At 19.4% G+C, this 22,500-nt stretch overlaps 6 protein-coding genes across 6 annotated transcripts in view; 3 read left to right on the top strand and 3 right to left on the bottom strand.

Moving 5' to 3' along the window:
- Positions 1-155, top strand: part of PGSY75_1211500 (putative mitochondrial ribosomal protein S18 precursor) — a gene marked incomplete at both ends in the record, with an annotated part of 1,173 nt that extends 1,018 nt beyond the window's left edge. Inside the window, one exon of the mRNA XM_018786706.1 lies at positions 1-155. This exon is cut by the window's left edge and continues 1,018 nt beyond it. Within this exon, the coding sequence (XP_018640571.1) occupies positions 1-155 (155 nt within the window).
- Positions 156-1,207: 1,052 nt separating this feature from the next.
- On the bottom strand, positions 1,208-2,485 carry PGSY75_1211400 (heat shock protein DnaJ Pfj4; the record flags this gene model as incomplete). Its single annotated transcript, XM_018786705.1, has 4 exons — positions 1,208-1,470; positions 1,612-1,875; positions 2,052-2,153; positions 2,380-2,485. The coding sequence occupies 4 exons, from the start codon at positions 2,483-2,485 to the stop codon at positions 1,208-1,210; spliced, it is 735 nt and encodes a 244-aa protein (XP_018640570.1).
- A 2,549-nt stretch (positions 2,486-5,034) lies between these two features.
- PGSY75_1211300 (putative DNA helicase MCM8) lies at positions 5,035-8,632 on the top strand (the record flags this gene model as incomplete). Its single annotated transcript, XM_018786704.1, has 4 exons — positions 5,035-5,080; positions 5,162-8,298; positions 8,385-8,460; positions 8,565-8,632. The coding sequence occupies 4 exons, from the start codon at positions 5,035-5,037 to the stop codon at positions 8,630-8,632; spliced, it is 3,327 nt and encodes a 1,108-aa protein (XP_018640569.1).
- Positions 8,633-9,763: 1,131 nt separating this feature from the next.
- PGSY75_1211200 (hypothetical protein) lies at positions 9,764-15,244 on the top strand (the record flags this gene model as incomplete). Its single annotated transcript, XM_018786703.1, has 1 exon — positions 9,764-15,244. The coding sequence occupies one exon, from the start codon at positions 9,764-9,766 to the stop codon at positions 15,242-15,244; it is 5,481 nt and encodes a 1,826-aa protein (XP_018640568.1).
- A 411-nt stretch (positions 15,245-15,655) lies between these two features.
- PGSY75_1211100 (HSP20-like chaperone) lies at positions 15,656-16,351 on the bottom strand (the record flags this gene model as incomplete). The annotated part of the gene is made up of 1 exon (XM_018786702.1): positions 15,656-16,351. One exon carries the CDS (start codon positions 16,349-16,351, stop codon positions 15,656-15,658), a length of 696 nt encoding a protein of 231 aa, XP_018640567.1.
- A 770-nt stretch (positions 16,352-17,121) lies between these two features.
- Positions 17,122-22,295, bottom strand: PGSY75_1211000 (putative kinesin-7; the record flags this gene model as incomplete). Its single annotated transcript, XM_018786701.1, has 1 exon — positions 17,122-22,295. A coding segment is annotated over one exon (5,174 nt), but the record flags the coding sequence as incomplete, so codon positions are not given.
- Positions 22,296-22,500: the final 205 nt, after the last annotated feature.

Here is a 22,500-nt window from a genome sequence, read left to right as displayed (position 1 = left end):
AATATTTTTTCTTTGAATCAAAGAAAGAAAAAGATAAAAATGAAAAGACCGCACAGAATCAAGAAGAAGAAAATGTAACCGAAAAAAACGAACCCTTCTCACAAATGTTACAAAAATATAAGAAAAACTATTATGAGAATTTTTATAAATATTGAAAGAAAAAAATTAAAACGATAAAAATTTAATATTTAATAAATATGACAATTTATAAAATATGTGACATATCTTAGTTATTATATATTTTCATTTATTATTTCTTTTTAATTTTTTTTTTTTTTTTTGTGCCTATTGATTTTTTCATTTGATATATATATATAAATATATATATATAAATATATATATATATATATGTATATATATTTATATTTATATTTTTTTGAACCACCCTCATATGTTGTACTTCTTAATATTATAATTCAATGAACATATTCTATCATAATTTTTTATATAAACAATTTTATGAAAAAAAAAAAAAAAAAGAAATTATACATTTCCTGATATTAATCATATGGTTATAAAAAGTATTAATTTTTACGAATATGTTAATATTTTTTATCTATATATATATATATATAGATATATGTACCAATTATTTTATTACAAAATAATGTAAACATATATACAATCAATGATTAAAAAAAAAAAAAAAAAAAAATGATATAATATGATATGAAAGTGTTAATAAATAATAATATAATAAAAAAAAATAAATAATAACATATACATGTACATATAAGTATTATTTATTTTTTCCAAATTGATATTTATATAATAACATGTATATAATATATATGTTATATATATATATATATATAATTCTTATTTTTTGTCTTTGAAAAAAATTATAAAATGAATACACTGGAAAAAGATATAATTAATATAGAATTAGAAAAATGGTATATTATAAAAATAAATTTTAAATTAGAAAATATATACATAAGTAATATATATATATATATGATATATTTATATAAGATAGTATGAAAAAAAAAAAAAAAAAATTGAATAATAAGAATAATGATATAGTAATATATATTTTTATTTTTATTTTTTTTTCTGGGAGGAACCATTATAATAAATAATAAATAAAAGTGATAAATCAATTGGGTAAATATAATGAAAATAATTATAAATTAAAATACACACACATATATATATACATAATATATATATATATATATATATATATATATATATATGTTATTATTTATCTTTTGTTTCTTCTTAATTCATGAGCTGGTAATTGTCTTATGTTAATATTTCCTCTATCATCTTCTTCTCTTTCGGTCACAGTCCTTTCAACAGTTCCATTTGGTAAGGTTTTGACAGTTTCAATTCTTGTAACTCTTTTACCATTTATTATTGACGTAGTTTTAGATGTCGATGTTTTTACTACCCTGTTTTTAAATTTTCCTCCATTAGATGTAGAGGTTTCAACAGAGGTAAAACAAGATCCCCCATCCATGAAATCTAAAAGAAAAAAAAAAAAATAAATAAATAAATACACATATATATATATAGTTGTATGTGTTAACAAAATAATTATTTTCCTTATTGTATTTTATTTTATTTATTTATTTTTTTAATTTCTACTATTATATTAATACTTACTGTCAAAAGATGAACCAAAAGATACATTAAATGAGGAACCAAAAAAATTGTCAAATGGATCATTCGATCTAGGAACTCTACCTCTTCTTTTATCAACAAACGATGAACCCATTACATCACTAAAAAATGAATCATTACCAAAAGGCGATGAATCACCAAAAAACATTTCAAATATTCTCTGTGCATCATTAAATCCAAAATTCTTATGAAAGTTGGAAAATTCGTCATTCTCATCAGTCATATAATTCTCATCTGTTCCATACACTATAAAAAATACAACAAAAAAAAAAAAATAATAAAGATATATACATATATATGTGTATGTGTTAACACAATATTAAACTCAATATATTTTATAAATTGTGCATCATTAAATGATAAAAAGAAATACTATCACAAATACGTATATATATATATATATATTCCATATATATCCTTACAATCATATTTTCTTCTTCTCTTTGGGTCAGATAATACTTCATAAGCCTCAGAAATTTGCTTAAACCTCTCAGTAGCTTCAGCTTTATTATTAGGGTTCTTATCTATCAAGACAAAAATATTATATGTATTTAAATGTATTATTATTTATATATGTCAAAACAATAAAAAGTAATTACATAAATATATGTATATATATATATAAATATTTTTTTGCTTTTTATGAAAAAAAAAAAAAAAATCACATACGAGATGAACATATATATAATTATATATATATACATATATATATATATATATATATATATATTTTTTTTTTTTTTTATTTACCTGGATGCCATTTCATAGCCAATGTTCTATATGACTTTTTAATAACTGCTAAATCTGCATCTTGAGGGACACCTAAAACTTCATAATAATTTACCCTCCTTGGCATTTTTATAAACTTATATTCTTTCTTTATTTCCTTATTTATTTTTTTTTTATTTTTTATTTTTTATATTTTTCTATTTAATTCTTTTTATATATGAAAATCTCTTATTATAGAGATTTACGATTAGTGATTTACAATTAACAATAAAATGTTAATTATTTTTCCTTTAATTAAAATATAAAAATAAAATTCATTTCTTCTTTTAATTAAAAAAAAAATATATGTATATAAAACTTTTTATATATGTTTAATATATAAAAAAGCAATTTTTCTTTATATGTATATATATAATATATATATATATAATAATATATGGATAAAATTTATATATAAAAGAGTAATAATATAATATATAATAATATAAATACATTACTTATAATTTTGATATAAATATATATATAATGTACTTTTTTAATTATATATGAAAAAAAAAAAAAAAAATTTTCTCATATTTATTTATATATATGATATTATAATACTTTTAAATATATGTATTATTATATACATATAAATATTCAAATTTACATTATAATTATTATTTATTATAATATATATGTAGTAAAAAAAAAAAAGAAAAAAGAAAAAAAAAATTATACATATAATAATTTTTTACATATAAGAATAAAATATAATTGGTAATATATATTATAATAGTGATGTTTATATATGTAGATATAAAAATAATATAATTAAAAATAATACATATATATTTGGTATTTAATATTATATATATATAATAAATATATTATATATATTTACTAAGGCAAAAAAAAAAAAAAAAAGTATATTAATAATATACATAAAAATATATATGTATGATTTATATATATTACTATATATACATAATAATATATATAAGTATATATGCTTTATAATTTTCTATCAATATTCTTATTTTATTAGTTTTTTTTTTTTTTTTTAAATTAATTTTATTATTTGATACTTATTATAAATTTTTAAAAAATATATATTTTTTTTATAATGAAAGTATCAAAAGGTTGCTTTGCATGCATAAAATATATTATGTGATCCAAAAAAAAAAAAAAAAAAAAAATTAAAGAACTATATATTATATATATTATGAATTCATTAGAACATTCCAATGTGTGTTTATACATAAAAATATTATTTTATCTTAAAATGAAATAAGAATAAATAAGAAAATAAATTCATATATTATATATTTTATTAAATGGCTCTTAGAATTGGAAATTATGTTATAATAATAATAAGATATTTTATTGTTCTTATAAAAAAAAAGATATAAATCCATCCATATATATATATATATAATTAATGTTATTTATAATAATTAGCATATGCTAAATATTAATTATAAATACAATGTATCAATAATAAATATGTTCTTGTTATTATTTCCTCCTCATATAGAAAGTGTATTTTTATAGATGTCTATAAAAGGATCTTTCAAAGAATACAATAATAAAATCATATTTTAAATTTTATCATAATATTATAGACGTTTATATGTTAATTAATTTTTTATTTCATATTGGAATAATAATAAAAAATATTCCTTCTTATGAAGAAAAGAATTACATATTCAATAAATAAGAAAAAAAAAAAAGAAAAAAAAAAAAAAAACAAAAAAAAAAAGAAACAATTTGCCCGTAAAATATTATGCATATTATATATGTGAAGAAAAATAGAAAAATGTAACCTTATCTTATATACCCCAAATAAGAATGAATTTATTTTATTTTTTAAATACCATTTAACACTTAGATTATATTAAGAGATTATATATAATAATATTATAATAATTATGCATATTTTCTATAATTTCTTATAATTAATTATCTAGAACTCTTACGTTTAAAAAAAAATATATAAATGTTCAAATATATATATATATATATATATGTGTGTGTGTGTATTTATCCTTTTAAAATATATTACACTTTAACATCTTAAAATAAGTATAATTTAATATATATGTTGTTAAATATTTTTAAAGATATTACATGTATATATTCAATATATGTATATTGATGAAAATATTGTTATAATTAAATATATGTTTTTTAAATATTAACATATTTCTTCTAATATTATGAATATATATATATTAAAATTATAAAAGAAATGTTATCTTATTTTATCCTCTTCTTAAGCGATAATGATTATCTTTTTTTAACAAAAAAAAAAAAAAAAAAAAAAAAAATAATATAAAATAAAATAAAATATGTATATACATAATATATGTTATATATATATATATATATATATATATATTATATGCAAAGTTGTTTATATTTTAAAAATTGTATTATTTTTTTTAATAATTATTTATTTTAAATAATTACATTTCAGTTCATATTTTAATTATTTATTAAAAAAAAAAAAAAAAAAAAAGTACATGTATTTTTTAAAATTATGATATTATGATATCGTGGGGATATCCTTTTTTTTTTTTTTTTTTTATTGAATAACATATATGTAAAAAAAAAAAAAAAAAAGAAACAATCTAATGAACAAAAGAAAAAGAAAAGAATTTCAAAAGTTATTTGTTTTTTAATAAAAAAATTTAGATGGATTTAATTGTAGAACTTTATTTTAATAAATCCGAATTGAATGGTATAAAATGTGTATTACATAATATATATTATGTATTTTTTATTTTTTATATATTTATTTATTATTTTTTTTTTTTTTTAGATGACGTGAAGACACTAATACTAAATTGGGTTTCTTTTTTTAAAACAAACTGGAAAGATTTGTTTAATATAGATAAAGAGGTAATATTAAAATTAGAATTTTTTTTGGATAATAAAAAAATAGTAAGTAAGAATGCACCACCAAACAATGAAGTATACTTACATGAACTTAAGAAAAATCCAGAAGTAGTTTTAAAATTTATGAAGGTGTCTCTGCATCTTTTATTATTTAGATTCTTATGTCTAGATAAAGTGAGAGACGATAAAACACTACCTTGTGATAATAAAAATGAAAAAGAAAATAATAATGATATTAATAGTAATAATGATAATAATGATATTAATAATAATAATAATGATAATAATAAAAAGAGTAAGAAAAAAAAAAATATAAATAATATTATTAATAATAATATATATTGTAGTAATAAATACAAAATGGATTTATTTTCTTCAAAAGATGAAATAGATCCATTAGCAAATGAGTATTTTTTAATAAATGAATTAAAATACGATAGATATAAAGAATCTGAAATTTTTAGAAACTTTTTTTTTACAAATAAAGTAACTATATATTTATATAATTGGAATAAAGTAGATAAATTTGAAAGTTTAAAAAGTGAAAAAGTAAATCAATTAATATGTTTAAGAGGAAGTGTATTAAGAGTATCACCTATTCAATTATTAATTACTAATCTGAACTTTCTTTGTGATAAATGTAAATGTATAATTAAAGTTGAATTTATGGATGGTAAATTTGAAGCTCCAAAAAAATGTATAAATAATAATTGTGATGGAAAAAATTTTTTACCTATTAGAGAATCAGCTAAATCTTTAGAATATCAAAAAATAATATTAAAGGAAAATAGGAAAATTATGAATAATATATATGAAACAAATGACACTAATATTAAAAATTTAACAGTTACTTTGGAAGCATCTAAATTTTTTGTTAATTCATGTATACCTGGTAATTATGTAGAAGCTTTAGGCATTCTCAAAGTTATATCTTTTAATAATAGTCATTTAATTAATGGGAAGAATTCTCTTTTTAATATGTATATTGATTGTTTATCTATTTTTCCTTTGTCTTCTAAAAAATATTTAAATAACAATTATTTCAATGTTGAAAAAATAAAAGAAATTAAAAATAAAATACACACCTCTTTATTATGGGAATCATATATAGATAAAGTTGATAATACCATGCGAAACTACAAAAGGAATAACAATGATTATTTGAAGAGTGGATTAAGACAAGGTGTAAATATACAACATGATAATCTGCATGGAGATAAAAATAATAAAAGAACAAATATATATCTCTCTTCAGATAAACAAAATGATAACCATCAAAATGTATTAAATGATAATATTATTATGATTAATGGTGAGGAAGAAGAAAAAGGTACACTTCATAAAAAAAATTGTAATCTGCATAAAATCGACCAGTTGAATAATAATATAGATATACCACTTTATATAAATAATAAAGAAAGTACTGTGCCCTCATACAAATATAACAAATATAAGAACGATCAAAACAAAGATGTATTAGACTTTAAGAGTGATGATATATTATTTGAAGATAAGGATAACTTTTATGATAATGTGATAAACATGTATGGTGATTATATAAATGAAGAAAATGATACTAATAGAAATGTGCATTATATTAATAGTAGTGATGAAGAGAATGAAAATTATCATAATGAAAATAGAAATAATATCAATAATAATAATATCAATAATAATAATAATAATAATAATAGTTTTCATTTAAATAACGAATTAGATAGTAAAGTTTTAGAATTTATTCAGGATATGCAAAAAATAGGTTATAATAAATTTTATTTATTAATATCTTCCTTTTGCCCACGTATTATAATGAATAGTTATATTAAAGCAGGTTTATTATTAAGTTTATTAGGTGGCAAAACTATATATGATGATAACAGTCAAATAAAAAGAAGAGGAAATATACATAATTTATTAATAGGAGATCCAGGATTAGGTAAAAGTAGAATATTACAATATATTAGTAATATTATGGAAAAGAGTTTATTTATTTGTAGTACATCTACTACTATAAATGGATTAACTGCATGTGCTGTTAAAGATACTTCAAATAATGAATATGCTTTAGAAGGAGGTGCTTTAGTATTATCAGATAAAGGTGTATGTTGTATAGATGAATTAGATAAGATATCTTTAAATGATCAACAATCATTTTTAGAATGTATGGAAAATCAGTCTATTAATATAAGCAAAGCTGGAATTGTATGTAATTTAAAAACTAGATGTACTATAATTGCAGCTTCAAATCCAAAAGAAGGTAAATATAATTATAAAAAAAGTATATTTGATAATATTAAAATTCCATTCCCCTTATTAAGTAGATTTGATTTAGTATTTCTTTTAGCTGACAACATATCAGAGGAAAAAGATTATCACATCTCAAACTATTTAATTAATCCAAATAAAAAAAAAAATGATTTCTCAGAAAATGAAGATACAAAACATACTCATTATAAAAGTGGTGATAATAGTAATGATTCATCTTATGATTCATCTCAAAGTGATGAAGACAATCATAGAAATAATGAAAAAACAAAAAAACATGGGAAAAAAAGAAAAAGAGATGAATCTAGCCCTTACATTTTTTCAATAAAAGATGATCTTCTTTATAAATGTAAACAAATAGATGAACAAAATTATTTACCATTAGAATTAATTGGAGTATATATAAAATATTGTAGGAAATATATATTCCCCAAATTATCTGAAGATGCAAAAAAATATGTCCGTAAATTTTATTTGCATCTTCGTAATTTGGCTAATACTCATAATGATATAAGTGTACCTATAACAATTAGACAACTTGAATCATTAATTAGATTATGTCAAGCAAGAGCACGAGCAGATTTATCAAACATAGTAACACTAAGACATGCAAAAGAGGTAGTAGAAATATATCAGAAAACCATATTTTATCCTTTACACTTAAAAACATTGAATTTTAAAGAAAAACCTACTACAAAAAAAAATAAAGGAAAATCACTCGCAGCCTTATCACACGTATTTAAGAAAAAAATTATAGAACAAGCTAAACTAAAAGACAACCAAATATATAATAAGGTAAAAAAATTAAAAATTATTATATGTATATATATATATATATATATATATATATATATATATATATGTATATGTTTATTTTTTAGGAATTACACAATTTGGCTAGATCAATTATTCTTTCCGCCGATTCAAACGTAACAGATGAGGCATTAATTCATTTTGGTAAGTCCGAAAAAATAAATTATTTCAAAATAAATAAATATATTTATATGTTCATGAACTTGTATATTAATATATATTAATTTTTTTTTTTTTTTTTTTTATAGTAAACAACGAAGGTTTTATTTTATATAAGGGAGGTTATTGGCAAGTAGATTCTTTTTATTTAAAATAGAAATATATGAAAAATGAAAATTACATATATATATATATATAACATATATATTATTTTTTTTATGTGCTTTTAAGCTTTTTATTTTTCATTATAATTAATACGTTGTATTTTTTTTCAATATATATATATATATATATATTTATGATTATACCATAGATTAGTTTCAATTTGTTAATTTTTATAAAAAGAACAAAATATCTGTAAATATAAAATATATGTTTTAATGATTTTAAATTTTAATTTTTAAATGTTATATTGTTTTTTTTTTTGTTATGTATATATAAATATTTAAAAAATAATTTTTTTTTCATTATAATTATAAATATATATATATGTATTATATATATATAATATTAATATATATTTTGTTGGTTTTATTTTATTTTATTTTTTGCCATATGAAGAAAACAAAATGCTTATAAAAAAATTAACATATATAAATTATTACATATATTAATACATACATATATATGTATATATAACTATCACTTTTTAATCTCCTTTATTTGTTTAAAAAAATGTATTATTGACGTTTTTTTATGATATTAAAAAATCATAGGAAAAAAAAAATATATTATATATATATTATATATATATAATAATATATGAAGAAAAATACTAAAAGATTATATATAAGAATTATCTATAAAGATATTTGTTGGAAAGAAAAGTACTTATTCTTCCATATAAATATTATATTTATATGTATTTATATACTTTTAATATATATATATATATATATATATATATTTTTTTTTATCAATTCTTTTTTTGTAATACATCTAATAAAATTAAAAAAAATAAAGTTAATATATAATAATAGTTTGTTATATTATATATTATATATATTTTTCATACATCATATACCATATATAATATAAAAAGAAAAAAGTAAGAAATATATATATATATATATATATATATTTATTTATTTATTTATTTATTTATTTATTTATATATTTATGATTTAATAAATGGTCTAAATTTATATATCCATTTGATTATAATTTCAAAAGGGTTGTTTTCCCTATTCTTTACATTTTTTTCCTTTTTTTTTTTTTTTTTTTTTTTTTTTCCCAATATATTAATTATTTTAGATATAAAAATATAAATTATCTTCTTGATAAAAAGATGAAATACTTCCATCAATATTGTACTGAGAATTTATTAGAATGTTCACTTGTCAAATTTAATAAAACTCGTCTTAATTGTATTGAAAAGAATGTAGCATATGAAGAAAAATATTTAAATAAAAAAAAACACTTTGAAAGTCTGTTAGATTTAAAATTCTGCACAATAAAAAGTAGAAATATATTTATCAAGACAAAAGGATGTGATGATAATTTTAGAGACAAAGGAAAATATGATGATCCCTTAGGTTATCTTTCTAATGATAATTTAATTGATAATAATAATAATAATAATAAAATATATAATAATATAAATAAAAATGAAGACATTTTAAATAATAATAATAATGGTTTATTAAAAAATGATGTGGAATATTCTGTTTATTTTATATTAAGACAATGGAGCGAAAAACATATGGAGGATGATTATTTTGAATACTCAAAAAAGAATGACAATAAGAAAATATCTGTTTTTAAAAGTTATGTAATAATAGGAAAACATACTCATAGAAATTCTATATGCTTATATGAAGAAATCATTGTTGAAATATTAAATTATAATGTAGATGTTGATGGAGTTTTTGTGCAGATACATGTTAATAAAAATCAGAAAAAAATATTTTTATTATCAACCAAAGAATGTGTTTTAATTTATTATAAAGATTTCGAAAGAGAAAAGAAAAAATGTGAAATGGAAAAATTAAAAAGAAAGGATATGTTCATAAATGAAAAAATAAATATAAAAAAGAAAAAAAAAAAATTTAAAATAAATCCAATTAAAGGTTATCTTATTTTACATAATAAAAAATTTTATGTATCTCCTAAAAGAAAAATTATTAAAGCAGAATGGTTTAATAAATCAAATAATATTATTGCTTTATTAACATATGAGAAATATTGTTTATATGAATCTTATAGTTTTAATTTTAGATCAGTCTTTAGATTAATTAATATAAAAAATATACCTTTTGAAGAAGTTAAAATTATTTTACCAGATATGGATATACTTCAAAGTAAAATTAGCGGCAATTTTGATTCTTTAAAAGAAAAAATGGATATATATAATAAAAGGGAAGATGATATAAATAAAAGCAAAAATAAAGAAGAACACAATAATACGTTTACATCAATTGACAAGTCAGATAATTGTAAGGATGTTAAGAAGGTTCGTCTGGATGATTCCAAAAATTATGTAAGTAATGATAATACAAAGGATAGCGAATATGTCGACAATTTTGATTATTCTGCTAATGAAACTCCTAATTCTTTATCAAAGACGGATGAAGTGTGGGGAGAAAAAAAAAAAAAAAAAAAAATTACTGATGATATAATATCAGAAAATAATAAAACAAAACAAAAAGATGAATATAAAAATAATTTGTATAATTATAATTTTTGCAAGATAAACAAAATGACAGATATGGTAGAATCTTATGAATATAAGTTAGATTTAAAAGAAGAAAAGAAAAGAAAAAAAAAAAATTATTATTATGATTCTAAAAATAATTCCAGCGAATATGCTGAAACATCAAATTATTCATCCTCATATGATATTTTAAAAGAAAGAAAAAAAAAAAAACAAATAGAAATAAATGGTAATATGAATGAAGGATTTGATTCTATTATAAATTATTATAATGATGATATAACAAATAATAATACAAAAGAAAATGATGTCCTTTCTGATGATTTACAGAATAATGAAAAGAGATATTTATTAAAAAAAATGAAATATAAAAATTTAGTAGTAGATTTTTCATTTGGAATAACTAACGAACAAATATTATGGATTGAAACATGTCTGTTTTTATTATATGAGAATGGAATTATTTTAGTATATACACCTGTACTTTCAAAAAGATGTTATATAAGTTATTATTTATTAAACGAAATAAATGAAATTAAAAACAAGAGAGATATGATAATAAAAGAAGATCCAAATTATGAAGAAAAAAATAATAAGAAGAATAAAATTACTGGTGATAATAATATTAATATATTTAATAATCAATATGTAGAAGATTTTTTAGAACATTTTGACTACTTTAAATATTGTAGTGTAGAAAAATATAAAAGTTTTTACGTTTATATGAATTTTTTTGACACAAAGAAGATAAACAACAACACAAAGAACAACAAAAAGAATAACAAAATGAAAGAATCTATTATATTGGATAATGAAATAAATTCCCCACAAAATACATCAAAAAATAATTCATTTCAATATGCTCCTTATATTATAAATTGTTTAAAAAATTCCTTGTATAGTAGTATAAATTTAATATATTATAATAATTTAATTATTGTATGTGTATGTGATAAATATGGATATATTTCCTTTTTTTTATTAAATTATTTTTTAACACCTTTTCTTATATCATTAAATAAATATAAAAAAGAAGAGAACAAACTATTTTCTTTATCTTTTGCTAAGACAAAAAAAAAAAAAGAACCTTTCTATTTTAATATATTTAATATTAATCAAAATGTTACCTTACAAAAAATGACATTACCTAATATGATAAATCTTATTAATAAAGAAAAGTATGATGAATATTATGACAAGTTAAAGAATAAACTTACTCTTAAAAATATACTACCCAAAGCTCCAAAAAAAAATGGAATAGTTAAACGTATGTATGAACGATTAATGATAAAAAAAAATAAAATAAATAATTCGCTATCATCAAATGGAGGTAATCATATTTTACCAAATGGAGGTAATTATATTTTACCAAATGGAGGTAATTATATTTTACCAAATGAAGATAATTATATTTTACCAAATGAAGATAATTATATTTTACCAAATGAAGATAATTATATTTTACCAAATGAAGATAATTATATTTTATCAGATCAAACAAAAAAGAAAACAACCAATTATATAAAAAGTATCCCAGATAACAGTGAAGTTGAGAAATATAATAGTGCCAGTGAAAACAATGTGAAAAATAATAAATTAGAAAAATCAAAACAATTTAAAGTAAAATTTGAGGATGATAATAAAAGAGAATATTTTAATAATGAGATAGAAGAAAATATAAAAGGTTATAAAAATAAATATGTAGAATATTACAGATTGGATGAAAATGAATCAAATGAAGAATATAGTAAATATGATAGAAATAAAAAGATTCATGAAAAAAAAAATTACAAAAATAAACATAAAAAGAAAACCCAAATAATAAAAAGAAGAGAAACAATGAATAACATAAAAAATATAAAAAGACAAGAAAACCAAAATGAAGTTATAAATCAAGTTGAAGTTATAAATCAAGTTGAAGTTATAAACCAAATTGAAGTTATAAACCAAAATGAAGTTATAAACCAAGTTGAAGTTATAAACCAAAATGAAGAAGATATATATTTATCATGTTATGAAGATATAAATGATATGTATAATATAAACGATTATATATATAATGATATTAATATGGAATATCGTTTGTTGAATATATTATTTTTTGATTCATTTTATACAGGTATGAATAATATAAAATCAATAGTTTTGTCTAATAATAGTTTATTATGTTTTAATAATAATAAAGTTATAGTATTAAATTTAATATGGTTAAAATTCTTGAATGTGATTTTTTATTTATTATATGTAAAAAATTATTTATGTGCAAAATTAGTACATGAAATATGTAAGACTGGATTATATATGAAGACATCTATATTCAAATCTATAATAAATTTTTATGAATTTGATTATTATAATTATCTATTATTAGATTTTACTAAAAAGTTATGTTATCATAATTTTTCTAAATTGTTTAAAGTAGATCAAAAGGTTTTATTACATTTTCACAAGCAAGTTAAAAAAGCACAAAATTATAAAAATTATGAAAATCAAAATAAATACACAAGCATCAATTATCATAATAATAATAATAATAATAATTATTCCATCATTAATAAACAAAAAAATGAACACTTTGATCTATTCCAATCTGAAGTCTTATATAATGTACAATATATTTTATTCCCAATAATTGTTGAAAACGAACATAATATCCTCTCTAATAATAAAAATGAAGTTTATTTTATTTTTAGTCATTATATAAATACAGAATGTCAAAGAAAATATGAATTATTTATGAAAGATTATATTAATTTCTTTACATGCTCAATTAATAAAAATTTATATCTTGTATATGATTGTTTCAAATTAAATATTATTAAAAATAATGAACAAATTAAAAAAAAACATATTAAAACAGATATACATTTTATACAGAAAAAAAAAAAAATACATAAGCCATTCTGTTTATTATCACAAAATATCAACCCAAGAAATTTTATTATTAATACTACTATAGTAAATGATGATACTTTAGATATTTCTCTATATAAATTATTATTTTCATTTTTTATGAATCTAGGTGCAATTGATAGTAATATAGAATTAATAAAAAAAAACCTTATATATTTTACAGGGAGATGTAATATATCTGATATTCTAATTTTTAAATATTTTTACAAACATAATCATATAAATTATAAATCATTAAAAAATAAACAAAACAATACAAAATTTCACAACAAATATATTACAAATTATGAACACTCATTTTATAGTGAATCAAATCAAAGTAATACTCATTATGACAATAATGATCCATATGAACAAAATATAAACCATAAATATATTAACAAACAAAATAGTAAAGATAATTCACACATACATAATAATTCTTCACAAAATTTATATTACCAACATAAAATTTTAAACAAAGTAAACCATAATAAGAATATAATAAATGAATATGAAAATATATATAACAAATCGAATACAATATATACCCTTTCTTCTATAGAATTCATAAAATTCATATTTTTATTATTAGATAAAAATTATTCTACAAACAATAATATATTCTTTAAAAAAACATATAACAATAAAGTAGATAATAATTTGTTATTAAATTATAATTTACCAAAAAAAGATGACCAATTAAATCCAGAAATCATCATGAATGATATCAAAACTTTTATAATAAATAGTGATATAAAAAAACATGAAAATTCAGATTGTATTATTTTAATAAAAAAATTAATCAAAATAAAAAATAATTATATAGACGTTAAAGATTACTATATAAAGAAATATAATATTAATATCAATAAATCTTACAAACAAATTAATGAGATCCAATATTTAGAAAATATATTAAAAACATACTACTTTTTTCATAGTCTTAATACTTATTATGAAAAGAAATTTAAAAAAATAAAAAATAAAATTATTCATCTTATAGCTTTAAAAATTATCAATTTTATTAAAACACACACAAGTATACAGACTGTAAGTAAAAATTTAGTTGATAAAAATTCATCTCTTTTAAAAGATATGCAATTGTGTTATGATAACCAAGACTTAATCAGAAAAAAATTTTACTTGATAAAGAAGAAGATCATAATGCATAACCTTTTAATTTCACAGCAAGTAAGAAGCACTTGCATACCAGCAAAATAATTTATATATTAAAAGGTGTGCTATGTGTTGGAATATTCTTTTTTTTTGTGCCAATAAATAAATAAATATATATATATTATTTTATTTATTTATTTATTTATTTTTTATTTATTTTTTTTTTTTTTTATGTTACATATTAATTAAAAAAATGTTGAAAAATAAAAACTCTCAGTTTATATAAATTTTTTATTTTAATGTAGAAAATTAAGAAAAAAATAAAATAAAACATATATATGTTATTTGGTTATTCAACATATGTATTTATATATATATATATATATATATATTTATTTATTTATTTATTTATTTATATATATATATATATATATATATATATATATATATTTATTTATTTATTTATATTTATATGTTTATCCTTCACATTAATATAATTGCACAATACAACACATATTATGACTGAACGTCTATAACCTTCTTTTGTGTTTTCAATTCGTTAGCCAAAATTTTGACCACAAGTTCTCCATCATTCAATTTACATGATATATTTTGTCCTTCTGAAAATGCAGGAGGCATTTGAAATATTTTACAAAAAAAATATTCGTTAAGTCTTTCAATAATTTTTGTATGGTATTCATTACGTTTTTCTAATTCTTCAATATGGGGCTTGTACTTATTCCCATAAATTTTTAATAATCCTTTTTCTAACTCAACTTTTAAATTCTCTTTAGACACCCCTGGTATATCCATCATTAAAACAGCAAAATCACAAGTAGAATAAATTTCTATCTTTGGATTATATGATATTTTACTTAACTCTTCTTGTGATGGTGTTATTTCAAAAATATTATTTGTATTCGTTTTTAAAGGAATCGTTTCGTAGTAATAAGTCGTATTGGGTCCTTCAAATGTTTTTATATATTCGTCTACATGGGGTATCTGAGAACTATTTACATATTTTGTCCAATTATATTTGTATTCATTATGAGTGCTACTCCTCATGTTCGATATAGGGTTACTATATGAATATGTGCTAAACATATTTTTTTCAAATGGCGTAGATAATGCTGAAGAACTTCTCTGTCCTACTCTCGGTTCTTTAGACGATTCAATTATAATTTTGGGTTTTAATATATTTGTTGTAGACATTTGTTAAAAAGAAAAAAAAATGGAAAAACAAATTTTATATTGAAGTATATTTTAAATGGAGTCTTTTATTATTACAAAATAGAAAATAAAATATATATATATATATATATATAATATAAATAAAAATATACTGTGTTGAAATTGTTATTCATTCAAAATACTTTATATATATTATAAATATAAATATAAATATATTTCAAATTTTTTTTTTTTTTTTTTTTAATTTATAGTTAGCTATTAAATACATGTTTTTTTTTTTTTTGGTTAACATTAACATTAACGTATCTAGCCAAAAAAAAAAAAAAAAAAAAAATATATAAGTAGATTAATTCATATTAAATATAAAAATATAAGTAGTATATTAATATAACTACAATTGTTTATATAAACATATATATATATATATATATATTTATATTTATATTTATATATGTTATCAAATTTTTAAGAACGTATTAAAAATATAGTTGTCTTTTATTTTTTTTTTTATGAACATGAATTAAACATATTCAAAACATTTACACAATTATTTTAAATGTAAAGATATTAACAAATATATATTGATATATTATTCATATATTCATTTATTTAGCAATGGTGTTTAATAAAATTATAATTTTTATGTCATGTGGCATATAGAATAAGAATGATTTCTGAGGTATTAAAAAAAAATATTTAGAGATATTGCACTTATTTAGGGAATACAATCTTTGTAGAAAAAATATAAACAATTTTGATTATGTTAATCGTTTATATTTATATTTTTTATTTTAATGTAACATTTGATTACTTTTTTTTTTTTCAATTTCCACATCTAACATTTGACGAACTTCATTATTTTCAAAATCAGTTGAGGAAGAATTATATTTTTGATCTTCCCATATTTCTTTTTCCTTTTCTTCTTCATTATTATTTCCTTTATGCTGATTTTCTTCATATGGTTCATTTTTTTCTACATTACTCTTTGTCTTTCCTTTATGTGATATTTTTTTTTTTTTTTTTTCTTTTTTCTTGTTCTTGTTGTTATTGCTCTTCTTCTTCATGACACTATTTCTAGACCTTATGGAATCGAGAAAACTCTTTGTTTCCACTTCAAGACTTTGTATATATTTTTTATTTTTTATTCTCCTTTTGGTTTTCATTAATTTTTGGTTAATTATACTATTACTTGATAAATACTTATCACTCATCATATGTTTCCCAATATATCCATCGACTGGTTGTATATTCTTCGTACCTATCTTATTTGTTATAATTTTTTTTTTTTTTTTTTTTTCATCTATTTCATATTTGTTTGTTTTACCTACAAATAATCCACTATGGTTATCTTCATATAATCTGTTCAATTTTATTTTTTCTTCTGATATATTTTTTTTTTTTATTTTGATCTTGTTCTTTTTTTTAAGATTTGAATGAATTTTTGGATTTAATACATTATTTTTCAAACCCTTGTTAAATTTATAGTCATTATTAATTTTATATTCCTTGTTCTTATAATTTTGTTCCTTAACGAAACTATTATTTTGATCATAATATATTTTATTATTTTCAGTATCGTCATTATTATTTACTTTCTCCTCATCAATCGTTTCCTCATCATTATGATCATCTTCATTTTGATTATTTCCATTTTTGTTTACTCTTTTCTCTTTCATATAATTTTTGGTTTTCTTGCTTCCTTCATTTTCCTCTTTTTTTTTCTTTATATTCATTTTTTTTATTTTGTTAATATTTTTTTTTCCTTTTTTTTTGTTTTTATTGTTTCCCTCATTTTCTAATTTTTCTATAAAATCTTTCTTTTCATTTTCATCATCTTGACTTTCTAAATTATTTTCTGATATATTATTATTAAGAAGAATTTCTTTTTTGAGATCCTCAAAATTTATATTTTCATTTTGTAACCTTTTTTCTATTTCGTGTATAAATTTATTTAATTTTTCCTTTTCCTTTACTACTTTTTTAATTTTCTCCAACTTTTTTTTATTTTCCATATTCAATTTAAATTCTAAGAATTTATTTTGAGACTCTAAATTTTTTATAACAGATATGGATTCTACTAATTCTGTGTAAATCTTTTTATTTAAATTTCTCATATCATGTTCAATAACTTCCTTTTCCTGTAGTTTCTTTCTTGAAAACATTAATCTACCATACATTAAGAGGAATTCTTTTTTTAACTCCTTTGTTGCTATCTTCACATACTTATTCTTTGTAATAGGACCATCATATATATTATCATCACATTTATTATTACCATCACATTTATTATTATTATCACATTTATTATTATTATCACATTTATTATTACCATCACATTTATTATTATTATTATCACTCATAGGAACCCTATTTACTATTTCCTCATGCGAAATATTCCCTCCTTTCTCATCTTCAATAGTAACAATCTCCTCAGTTTCATCCAACTGCTGCAACAGTTCATTATACCTAGGAACTAAATAAAATAATTTATTTTCCTCCTGCAACTCCTTAATTAAATTATCCTTATGTTCAAGGGTTTTCCTCAGATTCAAATGGAACTCTGCCAATACGTTAAAATCTCTATTTTTTTCAGCCAAAGATATGGATAATTCCTCTAACTTTTTCATTAATCCAGCAAATTTGAAATTCGAATCTACATCAGAAGTTTTTAATAAGTCCTCTTTATAATTCTCTGTTGCTTTTAATACTCTATTCAAATGCTTTTCAACCTCAATTTTGTCAATTAATATTTTTTTGATAAAGATATTTATATTCTGAATACGTTGTGAAAACTTCTCCTTAATTTTCTGTACATTCTGTCTCATTTTTTGCTGTTCATATAAAAGGGCCAATATTTTTTGTTCCCAAGGTGTTAACATATTTAAAATCGAATCAATTGTTTTCTTATTTTTTTCATCTTTTATTTGTTTACTCATACAATTTTTTTCTTCTATATCACTTACTTTATTCGCTATAGAACAACCTAAGATTTCCTCCAGAGCCTTTTTAGATATATCGTATGGATTTTCTTCATTCTTTAATATTTCTTCTATATCATTTAATGAATCACCCTTGTTGTTATTATACTTCTGCTGTATTTTTAATACAAACGAAAAAAACATTTCATTTATAAACACATGTGATATAGTTTCATTATATTCGGTGTCATTTTCATTCTCATCTAATGTACTATTTAGTAATGTATTCTCCACATTATCATTTTTTGTTTCATAACCATCAACTATTTCATTCCCATTATTATTTTCATTATAAATACTTTTATTTATTCCCAATATATTTGTTGATTTTTTATTATATTCTGTAAGTCTTAAGTCATCTTTTAAATTTTCCTGTAATTTTAAAACATTTTCTATATTTCGTCCTGGTGGAACTGTTCCTGTTAATATAGGACTAAGTCCAAGCTTTTGCATAAGCTTCATTATAAACTTTATTTGTTTATTAAGTTCCACATTTCTATTAATAATTTTTTTTTTCTTCTTTAAATCCTCTTCTATCTTTTCCTTCAAATTGGATATGATAGATTTTCTTTTTTGGTTATTATTATATCTTTCTTTTGAAGAAACAAATTTTACAGAAGAGGAAATGGATTTGATAAGTCCATTATTAGTGTCATTTATATTATTATCAAAAGATTGAAATGCAGATTCACCTTTTTCTTTTAAAATATTTTTCACTCTATCTTCTTCAATTTCATTCTGTATAATAGATGAAGTTTCATATAAGTTTTTATCTTTACAAATTTGTTGTATTTTATTTATTTGACCTCTTTTCTTTTTATTTTTCTTTCTCATCTTTTTTGTATTAAAGGTATGGTCCATATTATTATTATTATCATCATTTATATTATCATCATTAATATTATCATCATTAATATTATCATCATTTATATTATCATCATTTATATTATCATCATTTATATTATCATCATTTATATTATCATCATTTATATTATCATCATTAATATTATCATCATTTATATTATCATCATTTATATTATCATCATTTATATTATCATAATTTATATTATTGTTTTTTAATTTTTTTTTTTTATTTTTATTCTTCAACTTTTTACTTTTCTTAAATAACAAAGTGCCCTTTGTCATATAATCCATCATATTATTAATCCTTTTCTGCATTTTTTGTTTCTTCTTAGTTTCTTTCCTTTTCAAATGAAACTTATCTTTATTTTCATTAAAATTATTACTTTCTAAAATATTTAATTTACTTATATCATCATAGACCTTATTAGAAACAACACTCTTTGCATCCATTTTTTCTTTATCTTTTTCTTTATCTCTATCTCGATCCTTTTCTTTGTTGTTTTCTTTCCTTTTTTTTTCTCTTTTCATTAATTCATTTTTTTCCAGTTTTTCTAATTCATCCAACTCGTTATAATAATTCAATGAAATAGAATCGTCCTTCTGAGAACCAGTTGATAATATATCACTCATTTCGGAGGAATTCAATTTATATGGTGACTTATTTTTTAAATAATCCATAGCTTTAGATATATTAAATTTCTCCTTTGCATTCTGATCATCATATTTATCGAAGCCATCCCACTTGGTATCATATTCATTAGTATCTAAAGATCTTAACCAATTATATTCATTTTTCATATTATTTGAAATAGACATGGAATATTTTAAGGACTTTTCTGTATGTTCATCAATTGAATGAAGAGTCCTATAATTACTAGAATTAACATGAAATTCTGATTTTAATATAAAATTTTGAAATTTCTTTACTTTTTCTTCTAATTCATGTTTTAATGCTAATATTTTTTCATCATCTTCTGGTTTCCGATTTGTTGAATATTTATTATCTCTTCCTCCACTAAGTTGCATATCTACATTTTTAGTTGTTGCTAAATGTTTCAATTGATTTTGTAACTTTGCTATTAATTCTTTCTGTTGCATAATAACAGATTGCTCAGCTGATAAATAATTCACTTCGATTTTCTTTTTTATTGTTTTACATTTTAAAGCAAAACGAAGTGTAGAAAATGACGTATCCAAATAGAAATGAGACGGATGGACAGCAACGATAACAGATGCACGACAATTTCCTCCTAAACTTTTACTCAAAATTCGTGTTAATTTTGAATCTCTCCATGGAATGAAAACCAAATCTTCTTGAATTCTTTTAATTTTTTTCTCATCACCTGTTGTTATAGTTTGAGCTCTTTTAGATAGTTTTGATATAACTTCACTTAACACAAATAAACTCTTATTTATTGCTTTTCCTTCTTCCATAAGAGTTTTGGAATTTTCTATCCCTTCAGCGGCTCTTCCTGCTCTTTCATTACCAGCCAAATCTACAATTTTTAATTCTCCTTTTTTATTAATAGAGGTTCCATCATTTAATACTTGATTCGATTCTAATATAACTGTAAATATTGTGTGCGATCTGGATGATGTTTCATTAAAATTTGTTTGTGCTATATGTCTTCTTTGTTCTGCTTTTGCTACTAGAAGCATAACTTCATCTATAGAAGTTACAGTTTCTTCTTGAATACCTATAACAACAAATCCTCTCTTGGGGTCTTCCTTAACATCTAAATTTTCCATAGCTCCACCTCTATAGCCTTCTTGTAGTAAATCATTTACTCGTTCCATATATACTTCCAAATAAGTCACACTCATTAAAAACTCCTTCGTATTATTATCATTATTATTATCATTATTATTGTTACTCTCATTGGAGTGTCTATCATCATCACCAATGCTTATATTGTTTTCGTTTAATGAAGATGGATTTTCAATACCATTAAAAAATTCAGCTAGCGATCTTGGTAACATACCTGGATCATCTGGAATACCCATGACACTGTGCGTTTTTCCTGATCCGGTTTGTCCATACGCCAAAATACAACCATTAATTCCTTTAAATGTATCCAATATAATATCTCGTGCTAAATGCTTGTAAACCTCATCATTTCCAACTACAAAAAAAAAAAAAATAGTAATAAAAGAGTTTAATTATTTTTTTTTTGTTTTATTCATAATTAGGGGAATAAACATAAACAACTAAAATATAATAATATGATACATACACATACACACATATATATATATATATATATATATTAATCAAATGAGAGGTTTTTAAATTATATATATATTTAATTAAGAAAAAATAAAATAAAA

The sequence above is a fragment of the Plasmodium gaboni genome, chromosome 12, assembly GCF_001602025.1.
Source record: "Plasmodium gaboni strain SY75 chromosome 12, whole genome shotgun sequence".
Taxonomy (NCBI): Eukaryota; Apicomplexa; class Aconoidasida; order Haemosporida; family Plasmodiidae; genus Plasmodium; species Plasmodium gaboni.
The sequence above is the reverse complement of the archived record's forward strand: the minus strand, read 5'-3'. Positions and strand labels throughout refer to the sequence as shown.